Source organism: Rhinolophus ferrumequinum, chromosome 2 (genome assembly GCF_004115265.2).
Source record: "Rhinolophus ferrumequinum isolate MPI-CBG mRhiFer1 chromosome 2, mRhiFer1_v1.p, whole genome shotgun sequence".
NCBI classification, from domain to species: domain Eukaryota; kingdom Metazoa; phylum Chordata; class Mammalia; order Chiroptera; family Rhinolophidae; genus Rhinolophus; species Rhinolophus ferrumequinum.
Genome location: NC_046285.1, coordinates 40,014,023 through 40,029,728, shown reverse-complemented (window position 1 = coordinate 40,029,728; position 15,706 = coordinate 40,014,023). Strand labels below are relative to the sequence as shown.

The 15,706-nt window shown below is 37.7% G+C and overlaps 2 protein-coding genes across 6 annotated transcripts in view; both read left to right on the top strand.

Annotated features, from left to right (window-relative positions):
* Positions 1–4,632, top strand: part of SPICE1 (spindle and centriole associated protein 1) — a 47,688-nt gene extending 43,056 nt beyond the window's left edge. For all 3 annotated transcript variants that reach the window (XM_033126810.1, XM_033126821.1, XM_033126829.1), the window contains exons 16-18: positions 1,332–1,434; positions 2,678–2,765; positions 3,900–4,632. In XM_033126810.1, coding sequence (XP_032982701.1) covers positions 1,332–1,434; positions 2,678–2,765; positions 3,900–3,953 — 245 coding nt within the window. In that variant the 3' untranslated portion in view covers positions 3,954–4,632. The remainder of the gene's footprint in view (positions 1–1,331; positions 1,435–2,677; positions 2,766–3,899) is intronic.
* Positions 1,332–15,706, top strand: part of CFAP44 (cilia and flagella associated protein 44) — a 102,059-nt gene continuing 87,684 nt past the window's right edge. For 2 of the 3 annotated variants that reach the window (XM_033126709.1, XM_033126727.1), the window contains exons 1-3: positions 9,350–9,405; positions 12,197–12,305; positions 15,191–15,346. In XM_033126709.1, the coding sequence (XP_032982600.1) occupies positions 12,212–12,305; positions 15,191–15,346 (250 nt within the window). In that variant the 5' untranslated portion in view covers positions 9,350–9,405; positions 12,197–12,211. Of the gene's footprint in view, positions 1,435–9,349; positions 9,406–12,196; positions 12,306–15,190; positions 15,347–15,706 lie in introns of those variants that run through there. The other variant, XM_033126720.1, reaches the window with a different exon arrangement.

The window sequence follows — 15,706 nt, the reverse complement described above, 5'->3', positions numbered from 1 at the left end:
ATTACTGGAAAATGACAGATAATGCATTTCCCCAGGGCCCTTCCTCTTTATTCATTCTAGGAGCAACTTCTGATTAGGATGAATAACTTAAATCACTCAGTAGGTATGATCACCTACTACCTGCCTGCCATGTTCTGGATGCTGGGGACACTGCATCAAACAGGAGAAGTCCCTGCTAGGCTCGACTACATTAATATTCAGTTTGGGGAGCAGGCAATAAACAAATAATTAAATAAATATATGAGCTAATGTCAGTGCTAAGTCAATGAAGAAAAATAAAGCAGATTACGCTTAAGAATAATTTTGTGATTAAATGAGATATCTTCTGTTTCGATAATTTTTAAGGTAAAAATACTTTCATTCCTGTTATTTCATTTAGTTCCCAACACACCCTGAGAGTAGACAGAGCTGATATTGTATAAGTAAACTGAGGCACAAATAAGTTAATGTGATTTGTTGTTGGCAGTTCAAAAGCAAGTTCGTAAATTTCAACTGTGTTCTTGCTATTCCAGTGTTTATATCGCTGAAGATACTCTTTGCTTATGTAACAATTCTTGGTTTCACAGGAACCTCTTTGGGCTTTAGTCATAAAGATAAAAATAAATCATATGCCATGCAAAACCTCTTATGCTTTCCAGGGTAGCCAAGGTATATGTTACAAAATTAAACGGGGTTTCATCATGCCCTAAAATCCAGAAATCACTGGTTTTAAGCAGTGATTCTTGTGAGCCTCTGCGAAACTGACTGAGATAGACAAAGCCTTTCATTAGTATATACTTAGTAAATATTTGTTGATTGATAACCTACTTCTGAAATATTGAAAATGTACCTAGTTCTACTTGCCATTGGCCATATGTGAGCTCTTCAGCCAACTCTCCTCTCCTGTTTAATGTCTTCAGTAACAATAATAATGTCATATATTTAGAAGATTTAAAGTTTTACTGAATGACTTCAGACATTTTCTTTCTGTTTCTTTTTTTTTGAGGGGAAATATTTACATAAGCTGCATTTTACAAAAATCTCAAGTTCTTTAAGACTAGCTCTGAATTTCTGTTTTTCACTTCCAGATGTGACATGATACCACTCATCTGAAGATTCTGGCTTTCTATGAATTGGCATGCTACCGAATTGACACTAGTAATTAAAGTTTCTTGTCCCACAGTTCATTTTTAAAAAAGCATCCTTCAAGTGTATCTGTGGGCCATAATGATAAAAATATAGAAAGACCCCCCCAATTTATAATGTGAAATTGCAGTGCGACAGAAATAAAATTTTTAATTTTTATTTTAATGAATGGTAATGAAACGAATATTTTGTTTTTTTAATTTCAGAAGGAGGAAAGAGGACAATTGAAGTATCTATTCCAGGAGCAGAAGCCCCAGAAAGCTCAAAATGCAGTACTGTCTCTCCTACTAGTGGGATAAATACGAGAAGGTAGGGTTACAATGTGAATAGTTACTTAAAAAAAAAAAATCAAGAATGTGGTATGTGTTTTATTCTCTTTGTGAGAAAAGGAAGTGCATAATATCTGACTTAGTTTCAGAGAGGCTCACTCACCTAGAGAAAATAATCAAAGGAGAATTTTGGAGGAAAAAGAATGGGAGTGAGGAACAAGCCTTCATTAAGTAGAAAAGCATGGGTTGGCAATTAACAACAAAAATGGGATAATGGCACATAACGGCGGTGCCAAAAAAATGTATACAAGTGGACACTTTGGTCAACATTGCTCAAGCAGTAGTTCACCATAATCAGAAGTGTCTGGACTCTGATGGTAACCACTTTGAGCACCTCTTGTAATTGCAGAAGTCAAACGTGACTTTTACTCATCTTTTGTTACTGGTATATATTCAGTTTTACATTTTAATACAGTTTTCCTTTCTTGAAATGTGTATACATATTTTTGGCACCCTCTGTACATAGAATACTTTATGGTTTATGAAATTAGGAGATAATATATGACAGGGTGGGTAAATTGATCAGTAGTGTTTTCCTCCTTTACAATAATGAAACTGAAGCTGATAGAGCTACCTGTGTGATTTGCCTAGTTGGGTCACGTGTTGGTAAGTTGTGACACTAGGGATGTACCTGGCTTTCTGTCTCCACTCAACATGCCTACTATTGCACTGTGCTGCTCCAGGTTTTGTTTCTTGTCCACTGGCTTGGCCTTCTTCCCTTCCTCCCCTGCCCCACCCATCCCTTTTTCCCATCTAATGTTTAAAACTTACCAGTGTGGTACTGTAATGGTAGATACATTTGTCAAAACCCGTAGAATGTAGGAGTGTAGCACAATGCACGAACCCCATGTATTTAATTAAAAATAATGCATCGATGTTATCTCATCAGTTGTAACAAATGTTCCACACTGATACAAGGTGTTAATGACAGGGGCAATGGTGGGGGGGCTGGTTGAGGGGTATATCAGAGCTCTTTGTACTTTACACTCAATCTTTCTGTAAATCTAAAACTCCTCTTAAAAAACAAAGTATTAATTAAAAAAAAACAACTCAGATTGGTGAAAATATGTTACAAATAATTTGTCTCATTTGGACCTAAGTCAGCCATCCCTTTTCAAGCTCTTGTCAGTATTGAGAATTGTCAGTCTTACTGACAATTGTTAATTGTTGAAGGTTAATAATGATGGATTACTCTCTCATTGTTTTTTGTTTCTCACAAATAGATCTTCAGGGGCTACTAGTAATTCTTGTTCTCCATTAAATGCCACCTCAGGAAGTGGGCAATTCACACCTGTTAATCCAAGAGCAAAGGTATGAGGTAAAATATAGTTGTGAAATGTATGGAGAGGCAGGAGGGTGAGGGTGGAAGGTGGCTGTTTAATTCTTAATTATTTTTCCTGTTATCCTAAAGATGATATAAAATAGAAAAAAAGATATTAATTCATCTTCATTAGAAAAACAAATAAGCCATATGTTTTTTTTTTGTTTTCTAGGGTAACTAAGGATTAAGGTAAAATTCAATAGGATTTGATTTCAACAATCTTTAAAGACTAGAAATTACTGGTTTCAGGCAGAGCCTCCCAAATAGTATGGCAGGACACCCAGGCATGCCTTGAATGGGTTGTAGGTATTCTGAGAAATACTGGTTCCCTAATTCCTTGCTGTGGCTAAGTGGGGCTTGGGCTAGCCAGAGCCCTGGGGACAGTCACTTTCCATGTCACTTTACCCCAGTTTGCCGTGGTGTTCTGACTTGCTATAGGAATATATAGAAACTAAGCATCTTATATCCAAAATTTTTTCAAAAGGCATTTTTCTGTGCTGGTAATACAGCAAAACATAGTTCCTCTGAGTGTTTGGTCAAAGCAAATTATGAGGATATCTTTAAAATCATAAACCTTACATTTGCGAACTTGAGCTAACAGCTGTCTAATATGGGGGAATCTTTGCTATTCTTATTACTAATTTTAATAATTATGCTAAATAGTGAGTGTTTCAATAAAAATTGAGTATTGACAGCCCAAGTTAATTGATAGACTAAGATATTCCAATTGTCTGTCCTTTGCTGTTTATGTATTCTAAAAAGAGCTTTAAAGTAAACTATTTTATATAATTTGCCTTCGTTTCTGGAATTTAGGAACTAATTTAATTTAGAAGATCAAACAACTCTTTATTTTTAAAAGTTGTAGCTATGATTTGTATAAAGTACTGGATTTGCCCTTTTTTAAAAAAATTGGTAATTTTTAAAAATAAGAATATCTGTTGACCAGGGAATCAGTTATTTGGGAGTGTCTCAGAGAATAGAAATTGCCCGTAGTAATTTAATTATCAGTACCATTCCACGGCATAGGATAACTTTGGTTCTGTGTACTTGGTCTAATTGTAAATCTTGAATGGTCTCATATTTCTGAGTACTTTCTTAATCCTTTTTGTATCTTTGTTCAACAGATTGAGAAACAAAATGAAGAAGGTTGGTTTGCTCTTTCTACCCATGTGTCATAAGTGAAGTCGAGTTTTACAGTTTTTCCTCAGTGATATATTCTTTTTGAGCTTCCACGCCCCTTCCCCTGCTCCTCCTCTCAAGTTTTCAACGTCTTTCTTTCAGATAAAACCTGAAAAGATCTTGTGACTTAGTACTAAAAGAATGAAAAATAAAGCAATTATTTTATTTTTGATTTTTTCAAATAGATTTCCAATAAACAACCTACACCCTCTTCTGAATAAAATTTTGGCTCTAGGGACATTAAAGTTTTAGAATCTAATAATTTTATAAGTATTTCAAGGTTTCTTTTGAGTAATACAGTATTACCTTTATCATCGTTTTTCTTTGTCTAGTATATCTCATCTGTTGCTCTATTTTATTTTTTTCTGAAGAACAAAGTTGCTTTGCATATGGCTTAACAATAAAATACCTCTGTGTGATTAAAGTCGGGCTTTCAAAAAATTGAACACCCCCTTTAGTTTCTTATTTTGGGGCAAGTCATTGTAGTCCATTGTTTTTTCCATCAAATGGAATATCCAGCTTTAAAAAGTAAGCGTGGGAGTGTTTGTTTATATTTGCTTTAGCAGGTAAGAGTGATTGTATATATTGTAAAATTCTTACATACCTTAGTCTTTAAATGTGAAAATGTCCGTAGTAATGGTAATGTACAGCAAATAAAGAATGATCATTGAGCTCAAATGTCTAAATTCAGTAACATTGATTTATTGGTATATTTAGTGTTTGAAACAGAATTGAGTAACAAAAGTTGCTATCAATTTTCCCAGCCCTGAATCTAAGAGTTCAGGGTAGGTCTTTCTTCAAGGTACCTGCTTGGCTCTCAGACATTGGTTTCTATTTTTCGTTTTAATTAAAATTTATTGGGATAACAATGGTTAGTAAAATTACATAGGTTTCAGGTATACAATTCTGTAATACATCATCTATATATCACATTGTGTGCTCACCACTCAGAGTCAGTTCTCTTTCCATCACCATATTTTTGACTCCATTTACCCTCTTCTACTATGCCCCCTCCCCCCTTACCCTCTGGTAACCACTAAACTGTTGTCTGTGTCTGTGCATTTTTGTTTCTTTATTTGTTTGTCTTGTTTCTTTGTTACTTTCAGTTTTATATCTCACATATCAGAGAAGTCATATGGTTTCATTGGTTTCTATTTTAAACTTGCTTTTTAAATTATCTCTGCCCCTTGGCTGTATGATAGGATTCTCAACCTAAGTGAGGTGGGAGAGGAGTGGGGGGAGCACACTGAACCTGCACACTTGGGGAGCTTTCTCAGACAACACCTTCCCTCCTCCTGCAGTTGTAAGTCACCGTTCTTGGAAGTGTCCTATGCAGCTTTCATTCGGGCCTCTTCATTGTGGTAGCAAAAAATAATATTAGTTTTTTCTGGTATCACTGGTTTTATTCACGTGAAGTCATCTGTATTCATTTGCATTATTGCAGATTCTTCCATTTGTATTGCACTTTTTGAAACTTGGTACTTAATAAATACTATCCTTGTCTAGGATATAAACCTTTTGGTGTTATTCCCTATGTAACTGAAAAGTCAATTACCTGCTTTGTTTGTGAATGTATTCTTTTGACATGCATTTTCCTTAATGTTCTTCAACTGGTTGGCTCTTTATTTTTTCCCCCCTTATATTCCTTTAAGTCTCAAAAGCCATGATTCTGGACTTTGGGAGCATTTAAAAACCACCAAACCGACTACCTGGCGTGGGGGTGGGGTGGGGTTTGAGCCCTTGGCATGGTGTTTTAAAAAGCTGCTCAAAGTGATTTAATGTTTAGCCAAAGTTGAGAAGCATTGCAAAAAACTTTTACCATTAGCTCACTGGCAACCTGTGGGACTAACATTTAAGTATTTATCCTGTTAATGTTTGTTTTTGCTGATAAAATACAAAAGTAGATTGAAAAATCTCCAAGAATATTAGATGTAGAGAAAAGAGCCTTTCTTTCTTAGGCCATCTGCAGCAGTGCTCCTCAGCTTCGGCTGCCATTAGAGTCCTCTGGGGACCTTCTAAAACTTCTACTGCCCAAGTCTCACTCTATACCGATTAAGTTAGAATCTTTGGGGGCAGGACACAAACATCAGTCCTTTTTTTTAAAACCTCCTAATATGATTCTAGTGTGCAGCCAAGTCTGCGAAAAATCATTACAAAGATACGTATCGTCCCCAGATCGTATTTTGGTGAATGTTTGGTTTTAATTAACAGTTAAACTACTTAAAAGCCCTTTTTATCAGCTTTCAGAGCCAACTGCATCAGTGGGTCTCAAAGTATGAACCCCAACCAGCAGCGTCACCATCAGCTGGGGTACTTGTTAGAAATGACAGTTCTTGGGCCCTACCCCAGATCTGTTGATCAGAAACTCTGGTGTCTGTTTTTAATAAGCCCTTCATGTGATTCTGATGCATGCCCAAGTTTGGACACCACTGATCCATAGCATGCAGAGGGTGAACTCAGCTGTATTTGTGACGTACTATATTTGGATTTACTTTTAAGAGTCCAAACTCAGATTACTTGTGTTTCTTGTGTTTCAACTCAGGTTTTTGGATAACATACTACTTCTCCAGTATGCCCCAGAAAGCTGCTAATCACTTGCTAAACTTTAATAATATTTATAGTTCTTCAGAGTGCTGCTTGGGAGAGAAACTAGATTGATAATGAAATTCACAGTTGTGGTAGAATCATTTCTACACTGTAGAGCGAAATCCTTTGGGTTAGCAGAATTTAATAATAATTGACTGTTTACTAAGTGCCAGGCACTGTTTTAGCCCCTTTACATGACTTCATGACACCTTTATGAGACTAGGTACCATTATCCTTATTTTGCAGATAAAGAAACAGGTACAAGGAGGTCAGTACTCTCAAGGTCACACAACTAGGTAGTGGTGGCACTAGAATGGGCACGTGGGCAGCCTTTCTCCAAAGCCTATGCCATGCTGCCATCTCCAGTGTGTGTGGTATGGAAGCACCACAATGACAGCTGTGTTTTATTGAGCCATTACTGTGGCAAGCACTGTGCTAAGCTGCAGAATCCCCGCTATCTCATTTAACTCTCACAGTAAACCTATGAGTTAGATGTTAAATGCCACCCACCCACCTTTACAGAGGAGGAAATTGAATCCTAGAGGTGAGGTAAATTGCCCACATCAGAGTTCTTGTAAGAAGGAAAGCCAAGACTTGAAGCTTGTTTTCAAAGCAATCATTGGACTGCTCCTAATTTATAGGAAATAATTAATACAGCCCAGTGGCTAAGGGGGCAAGTATTACAATCAGAAAACTTGGATTCAAATGCTATCTCTGCTGCTTGGGCTGTGTCCCTTGAGCAAATTAATCTCATCGTTCCCATTTGAAAGTCGGAGATGATACATCTTTCCTATAGGGTTGTGAGGATTAAGTGAGGTAATGTATGTAAATATGCTAAGAACAAGACGTGACTCACAATAAACATTCAGTAATGATGACTGCCAGTTTTTTGGTGTACAGATAAATACACTATTTCCTCTGTGTTTCCAGATTTTAAAAGAGATTCTGTAGTGAATTTATTGTGCTTTTCTCAGATTAACAATTGGACCCAGTGCTTTAAATTTCAAGACATTTCACCTAAAAAAGATGTTTGGAGCTTGAAGAAAACATATTGGGCATGTTATTTGAAAATGTAACAAACATACTGTTTAACAGTAAGTTTATCCTATGTTTTCTGACTTTTCAGACACCCTGGATATGCCATTTAATAATAGCAAGGATAATGGTCTTTTAAAAAAATATCCTGGGTAATACTTGACTAAAGAGGACATTTCAATATTCCCAACAAATTCATGGTAATAAAGTTTTTGGAAAGTTGTTATATAACATTATGGCAACTTTAATAAATACAAAATATGCAGCTATTTTTTTCCTTATCAACTTTATTGAGAAATAATTTATATACAATAAACTACATCCATTTAAAGAGAACAATTAATTGACATTTGACAGTTGGTGGTACATACTAAAGTCCCACCACAATTAAGACACATTTTTATCATCTCCAAAAGATTTCTCCTGTCTCTTTTCACTGTGTCCCTCCCTTTACTCCAGCCCTAGGCAATCTGCTTTTTGTCATCATAGATTTGTTTGCATTTTATATAAATGGAATCGTACATTGTGTGCAATTATGTCTGCCTTCTTGCACCATAATTGAGATTCATCCATGTTGTGTGTTATCAGTTTCTTCCCTTTTACTTCTAAGTAGTATTCCACTGTATCGATATTTATCCATTCTCCTGTCAGTGGCCATTTTGGGTTATTAACAGTTTGGAGCTACTGTGAATATAGCTGTTATGAATATTCATGTACAGGCTTTGTTTGCACACAAGTTTTTGTTTCTCTTGGGTAAATACCTTGGACATGGAATGGCTTGGTATATGTTTAACTCTTAAAGAAACTGCCAAATGGTGTTCCAAAGTGGTTGTGCCACTTTACATTCCCAGCAGCAGTGTTTGCGAGTTCCAGTTGCGCCACATCCACATTTGGGGCTGGCAGTTTTAAAAATGTTACCCATTCCAGTGAGTGTGGAGTGTGTGCACTGTGGTATGCATCTCTCTGAGGACTACTGTTAAGTCTCTTTCCATATATTTATCGACCACTCATATATCTGATGTGGTGAAGTATTCAAAGTCCTTTGCCCATTTGAAAAATTAGGCGCTTAGTTTTTTTTCTTATTGAATTTAATCCTTTATATATATTCTGAATACAAAGTACTTTGTCACATATTATTACGATGTTGTAGCCATTTTAAAACCATGTTTTGTAACCAATAACATTAGGTATTTAAAAATCAGTAGGAGGTACCACAGAGCACTTGAAGAGCAAACTGCTAAACAGAGAAGTCTGTCAAACTAGGCCTATACTCTGCACCCAGCATCCTAGACCAAGATGCCCACGTCATAAAATGTTATTTACTCTTAAAGGCCAGCAGAGATGACGTACTGTAAAATAACTAAATAAACAAAACAAAAATAGCCTCCCGATATATCTCTGCTGATGATAGTGCACAATCAGGGCTCCTTTGGGACCATTTTGTATTATCCGGCAGGTATCTTCGAAAGTATTCAAAAGTCATTTCGTTTAACTATCAATATAACATCCCTAGGATAATTATAATAATTATATAAACTATATAAGAATTAAACTGGGATAATAAACTGGTAGAATAACTCTGGGCATTTCCTTTTGGCCCTGAACGAGAGTCACAGGCCGCCAAACACCCGGGACCAAAGGGCGAGTGAAACTTACGGTCCTAGAGACTCCGCGGTGGGACGTCTCCAAAAACAGCCTCTGGGTGGCGCATGCGCCTCACGGCGCGCCGGTCTCCAAGAGGCGGGGGTGGCGTCGCCGTGGTAACCGCAGTAAACAGACCTTGGGCAGATGGTTGTGAGTATAAACGCTCGGCGGCGGTCGGTGCCTTAGGTAAGTTTGGACCCCAGCAGCCGGGTAGTTCCCAGAACCTCCCCCTCAAATCTGTTAGCGAGTCAGGGAGCGGTGAACCCCACTTGGACTTCTCTTAGGCTGAACCTATATCCTCCAAGGCTTTGCTGAGACACATTTCTTCGTTCTTCGGATCAGTTCAACAAACATTTTAAGTGAGCTCACAGGTATAGAGCTAGACACTGTGGTTTCAGGTGGACACAGTTCCTGCTTGCAAGGAGCTCAATACGGCCGGGACAGGCGGACAGGCAGTAGGGTTAAGAGTTAGGCCCAGTTAAGCCAGAGCAGGGAGTCTGGTGGGCAAGGAGTCTGGGTTCCTTGGTCAGCAAGACACCCCCCACCCCACACTTAGCTATGTGACACTTGGCAAAGTGACCCCTCTGCGCTTTAACTTTTTTTTTTTTAAGGAGGGCGCAGCTCACTGTGGCCCATGCGGGGATTGAACACGCAACCGTAGCACCATGCTCTAACCACCTGAGCTAACCGGTACCTCCTCCCCTCTGAGCTTTAATTTCTTTCTCTCTAAAGAGGAAGATGGTAATGCTTGTTACAATTAAATAGGATGATGCAGGTAACGTGTGCAGAGCCTGAGTGACACACAGTAGGTACACAAGAAATACTTGTTGCATACAAGTAGATATAGTAGCATACAAGTACTCAGTGTGTCCAGTCAATTGTGAGTTGTCCTAGGTGGCTACTGACTAAAACTTTTGAGGAGGAGAAGGGGCCTCAGAGAAAGTAGGGAGGGGGAAAGTGACAGGAGATGAGTTACAGACTCTATGATGAAGGACCTTTGTGCCATGCCAAGGAATCAGTTCTTATTCTATAGCCATGAGGAATCAGGAAAAGCTTTAAACAAAAAGTGTGGCGCGTTGAAAGCTGTGCGTTAGAAATACACGAGGCAGTGCAGAGAATGGACTAGAGAAGGGAGAGACAAGGTGTGAGGCTGTGGTGTGGTGGGGCTGAGACACAATGCAGACCAGAACTAGGGAGGTGACAGTGGCAATAGAAGAGAGGGGGTGAATGCAAAAGGCTTACTCACTGGACACTTGGCAACAGGACTTGCAAGACAATTGCATAGGTTCGGTGAGAGGGAAGACTTCAGAGTAACTTCTCTGCTCTCTCATCTTAAAATACACCTAACACAGAGTCGTTTTGAGAAATAGATGAAACAGGATGTGTAGAATCCTTAGAGTTGTGTTTGACACATGGAAAACATTAAAAAACATGAGCTATTATTATTCTCTCCACAGTTGTATTTCACATTGTAAAGTAAAAAGTGTATTTACACAACAATGTCTACGAGTCTTATCGTGACCAGCTCTGGCACACTGCTAAGGGGGTCTGTTTGAGCTCCTGAGAGTGAGGACTGACCCTGAACTCTAATGAATGAATATGAGTAATGTCACCGTGGGGAGCCTTTTATCTGGCTTCCAGATGACCTTCTTATCGCAGCTCACCCCCCTGCATCACTGCACTATGACTCTTTTTTTTCTTCCCACTTCCTTGGGGTTGGCTCAAAACTTGACAGTCTGCCTAATGAAGAAACAGGGGATGTTTAGTGTGGAAAAGTGAAGGACTTAAGAGGAAGATACAGTAGGTGTTTTCAAATACATGAAGAGCTGCAATAGAGAGAGGACAAGAGACAACCTGTTGTGTCACTTCCCTGCTTAAAAGCCTTCCATGGCTTTCAATGACCACAGAAATAAGTGCTGAGTTCCTTAGCCAAGCTTAGAGACAGTTTTATGATCTGCTACCTGCCTCCTCGTCACGGCCGTTTCACTCTCCTACTCTAGCCACTAGACTGCTGTGGGCCTTCACAGATGCAACCCTTGCTCCGAGGTTCCCTCTGCCTGACACACTCTCCCATTCTATGCCTGGCTGGCTCCTACTCATCACCGGGGTCTCAAACACCTCTTCCTTAACCCCCAGGCATGGTTCAATCTTCTTGCTACACATGCCCACAAAACCCTGTTCTTTCCTTTTAGTACCGTGTTTCCCCGAAAATAAGACCTAGCAGGACCATCAGCTGTAATACATCTTCTGGAGCAAAAATTAATATAAGACCCGGTATTACATTATATTATATTATATTATATTATATTATATTATATTATGTCATATTATATTATAGACCCGGTCTTACAGTAAAATAACACCCTGTCTTATATTAATTTTTGCTCCAAAAGACGTATTAGCGCTGATGGTCCTGCTAGGTCTTATTTTCGGGGAAACACGGTAGCACTTGTTTTATTTAATTGCTTATTTAATATCTATCTTTCTAAACAACAAGCTCCATAAAGTTAGGAATCATCTCTCTCTAGTTAATACTGTAATTTAGTGCCTAACATAAGACTTGATACGTGGTAGGTGCTCTCAACAAATATTTTAAAAAATGAAATTGATTAGTAACCCCACGGTTACTTTGATGGGAAGAGGAGGAGTTGGGGATGAGCCAAAGGAAGGATGGCAGAGAGTTTATTTTAATGGCAGAGCATTTCAGGAAAAGATGGACTTGGGTGGTGTTTCACTGCGGATCTCTGGGAAACCAGAGGGCACCACAAGTGTGCCTGGAGAAAGGGAGCAGCTGACTGTATTTTGCTGTTCTGCAGAGGACTCTGACGGTGGCTCTGCCCTCCTGCTGGTGACATCATCTTGGACACTGCAAACATAGGATTATCAACACATGGTGTTTGGTGCTTGTGGAATTTGTTAGGGGGGAAAATCTGTTAATGATTTCTATTTCATAGCTTTACCTCTCTCTCTGCCTCAGTTTTGCCCTTAGGAAATGAAGGAACCAGATGATGAGGATAGTGGTGGGGAGAAATCAGATGGATCAAAGAGTGGCGGACAGCGGTCTCAGAGGGCTTCACAATCTGCACGTAAGTAACGAGTATAATGTACACCTAGGTTTCTTTATTATTAAATTTAGGTAAAATAATTTTTAAAGAGTACTTATCTAAGTTTATACCGCAGAAAAGGTTGATTTGTTTAGCTCCCGTACAAAACTTTTAAGTTCTTAAAGAGCAGAGTTTGTGCTTTAATCATTTTATCTCCAATTCCTGGCACATAGACAACTCTGCGTTGATGATGTCCTATCTGCACATCTGGTCGTGTTCTCTCCTGTGAGGTCTACAAAGTCTTTAATGGATTTTTCTAACGCACTCTACTGGGAAGAGAGCTGGACTTTGGTTTTGAGGCCTGGGTCTACCATTTAGAGATGCTTAATCTTGGATAAATCATAGAACTTCAGTTATCTCACTCATTAAAATGTTAATTGCGAGCTGTTTGAGGATTAAATGGAATAACATATGTGGAAGGATATTCTAGGCTGCAAATAGAAGGGAAAGATAGGATTTTAAAAAGATGGCTCGCTCGTTTGATTGGGCATCATGGTATTAGGTATTGTAGTAGATCTTGACTTTTTTATTTCTAACTCTAAACATAGTTTCAGAATTTTAATTTGGACTATTTACATAGAGGAGATAAGGTCCTGGGGAAATCAACTCATTCACAAAATTCACATTAAATTCTTCCAAGTTGAGACATGTCTTGTAAATCCATTATTTCTCCACACCATGCTTTATTTTAGATGTTTATCTCCTTTTACTTGCAGTCTTACAACAAGGATTTCCACTCAAATCCTACCACCACTAGAGTTATCTTTCCAAAAAGTATGATTATATCACTCTTCTCAAAAATTTTAGTTTGCTTCTCTCTTGTTTTCCCATTTCCACTTTTCTCTACTCCCTACATTTCTGACACAGGATTGTCTACTTTTTGTTTCTAGTCCTTTGTAGCATTTTCTTGGATGGATGGATTGAATGATATTTATCCTTTGTCTAGCACTGTCTCAGCATTTCCCTTTCTTATGTCAGCCCTCTTAGGGTCAGGCCTTATCGTGTGGCGCTGTTTTCAGCTCATAAATTAGTTCATACATCATGGGTTCTAGGATCCCAAGTGATAACGTGCAATAATTTGCTGGCACCCTGAAACCCTCTGCCTTGGTGCTGTGAGAAGTTTCTGTTTTGGTTCAGTCACATACCTAATAGCTGCTTTTTCTCCCCCCTGGATACATTACTTTATTCTCAGTCTTGATAAAATATCTGAGCAACTTCTTAGCCTTTACAATTCAGGCCGAGTGAATCAATTCACTGGTTTTCCACCTAAGCAGAGATATTAAAGTGGACTCTTCCCCATACTCAACAACGGGTTTCTGCTATAACTGAGTCCTGTTAAGAAATTTAGGCCAAAGGTAACAGCCAAACCATCCAGCATTTCTCACAAGGGTGTAGGACTGTTAGTTACTAAGAATCAATATTTCTGATTCTTATCAAAGGACTAAATTATTGCTGGCCTCGTAATTAATTGGGAAGTATTTTGTGGTCTCTTCTGTTTTCAGAAATATTTTGTGTAGAATTGGTATTATTTCTTTCTTAAATGTTTGGTAGAATTCACCAGTGAAGTATCTGGGCCTGTAATTTTCTTGGTGAGAAATTTTTAAGAATTCAATTTGTTTAATAAACAGAGGGCTGTCTATTTCTTCTTTAGTGAATTTGGTAAGTTTGTATCTCTCATAGAATTTATATATTTCTTCTAAATTGTTAAATTTGCTTGTATAATTCTGTAGGATTTACTTTTATTCCTGATATTGGAGATTAGTATTGTCCTTCTTTTATTTCTTGATTGATCTAGCTAGGAGTTTGTACATTTTGTTGATCGTTTCAAAGAATAAGATTTTGACTTTCCTCATTTTCTCTATTGTTCGTTGGCTTTTTGTTTTGGTGATTCTTGCTCTCATTTTTATTATTTCTATTATTGTTATTTTGCTTTCCTTTTTCTAGTTTCCTAAGGTAGAACTTAAGGTCATTACTTTTTGACTTTTCTTTTCTTATATATGTACTGAAAGTTATAAATTTCCCTCTATGTGCTGCCATAGCTGCAGTCCACAAATTTTGATGTTATATTTTAATTATTATTTAGTTTAAGGTATTTTCTAATTCATTTGTTGATTTCTCTTTGACCCATATAGTATTTTAAGTGTGTTGTTTATTTTCCAAATATTTGTAGGTTTTCCAGATATCTTGCTGTAATTTATTTTTAATATACTTCTGTTGTGATCAAAGAATATGCATATTCTGTTATTTTAATCCATTTAAATCTATTGAAACTTATCTTATGTTCCAGCAAGTGATCTATCTTGGTGACTGACCCATGTGCACTTGAATGGGTACCTTGTATTGGTAGGTGTAGTATTTTATAAATCTCAGGTTAGCATGTTCCATAGTGTTGTTCAGATAATCTATGTCTTTGCTGAGTTATTGACTAGCTGTTCTATGGAATGATAAAAGAAGTATATTATTATAATACTAAGTAAACTGTGAAAAGTTAGGGACATATACTATAATCCCTGAAGCAACTATATATTAATAAATGTTGGTAAAATTGAAATTGAATTGAAGTAATGACAGCAGCATACTAGTCAATTTTTTTTTCTTTATCTTTTACTTTCCTGTAAGGATGCAATGATAGGAAATAGACTGCAGATGAAGTGAAAATGGAGATTAACTCACAGGAAATGCTTTTGTTTTGTTTTTTTGGAATTTTGGAAAGTTACAAGAGTGACCAAATAAAATGATTTTTCTAGGAAGTTTTGAGTATTAAACTCATTCAACTTAGAGCACATACAAAAGGGAAGTAGTAGCTACTTTGGAAATAAGAAAATGTTTAATTCAAAATTTAGAAATGATTAAATTATTTTTAATAGCCACTACAAAAGAGGATGACAAAGTCTTAGAAGATGCCACAGACGAAACATTTGCTAAAGAGGAAGACTCATACTTAGAGGATGATGACTCATATGGGGAACATTTGGAAGGAAGTTCAAGTTCACTTCACTATGATTTCGTGGCAAGTACTGGAGGTAAGTATTATTAGTTTTCTGTCAGTGATTGTCACTATTTTAAAGATAAATTACCCCAATTGAAGAGTTGTTTCATAGTAAGAAACATTTGCAGGATGTGTGGGGGTGGCAAAATAAAAAGCATGGAACATATTGTGTACAGTAGGTTAGCAGCTCTGCGATGATATTCTCCATTTCTGAGGCTCACATACAAAACTCTCATGCTCTGTCTTCTGGAGAGTGGGATGGTCAAGGAGTGCTCTATCCCAGATTAGGGAGAATAACTCTCCGTTGGAACTGATTAGGGGCTGCTGTTTGAGACTGCTGAAACCATGAGCCTGGCTCAGCACTCACCCCAATGTACACAGGCTTGTGGCTCTT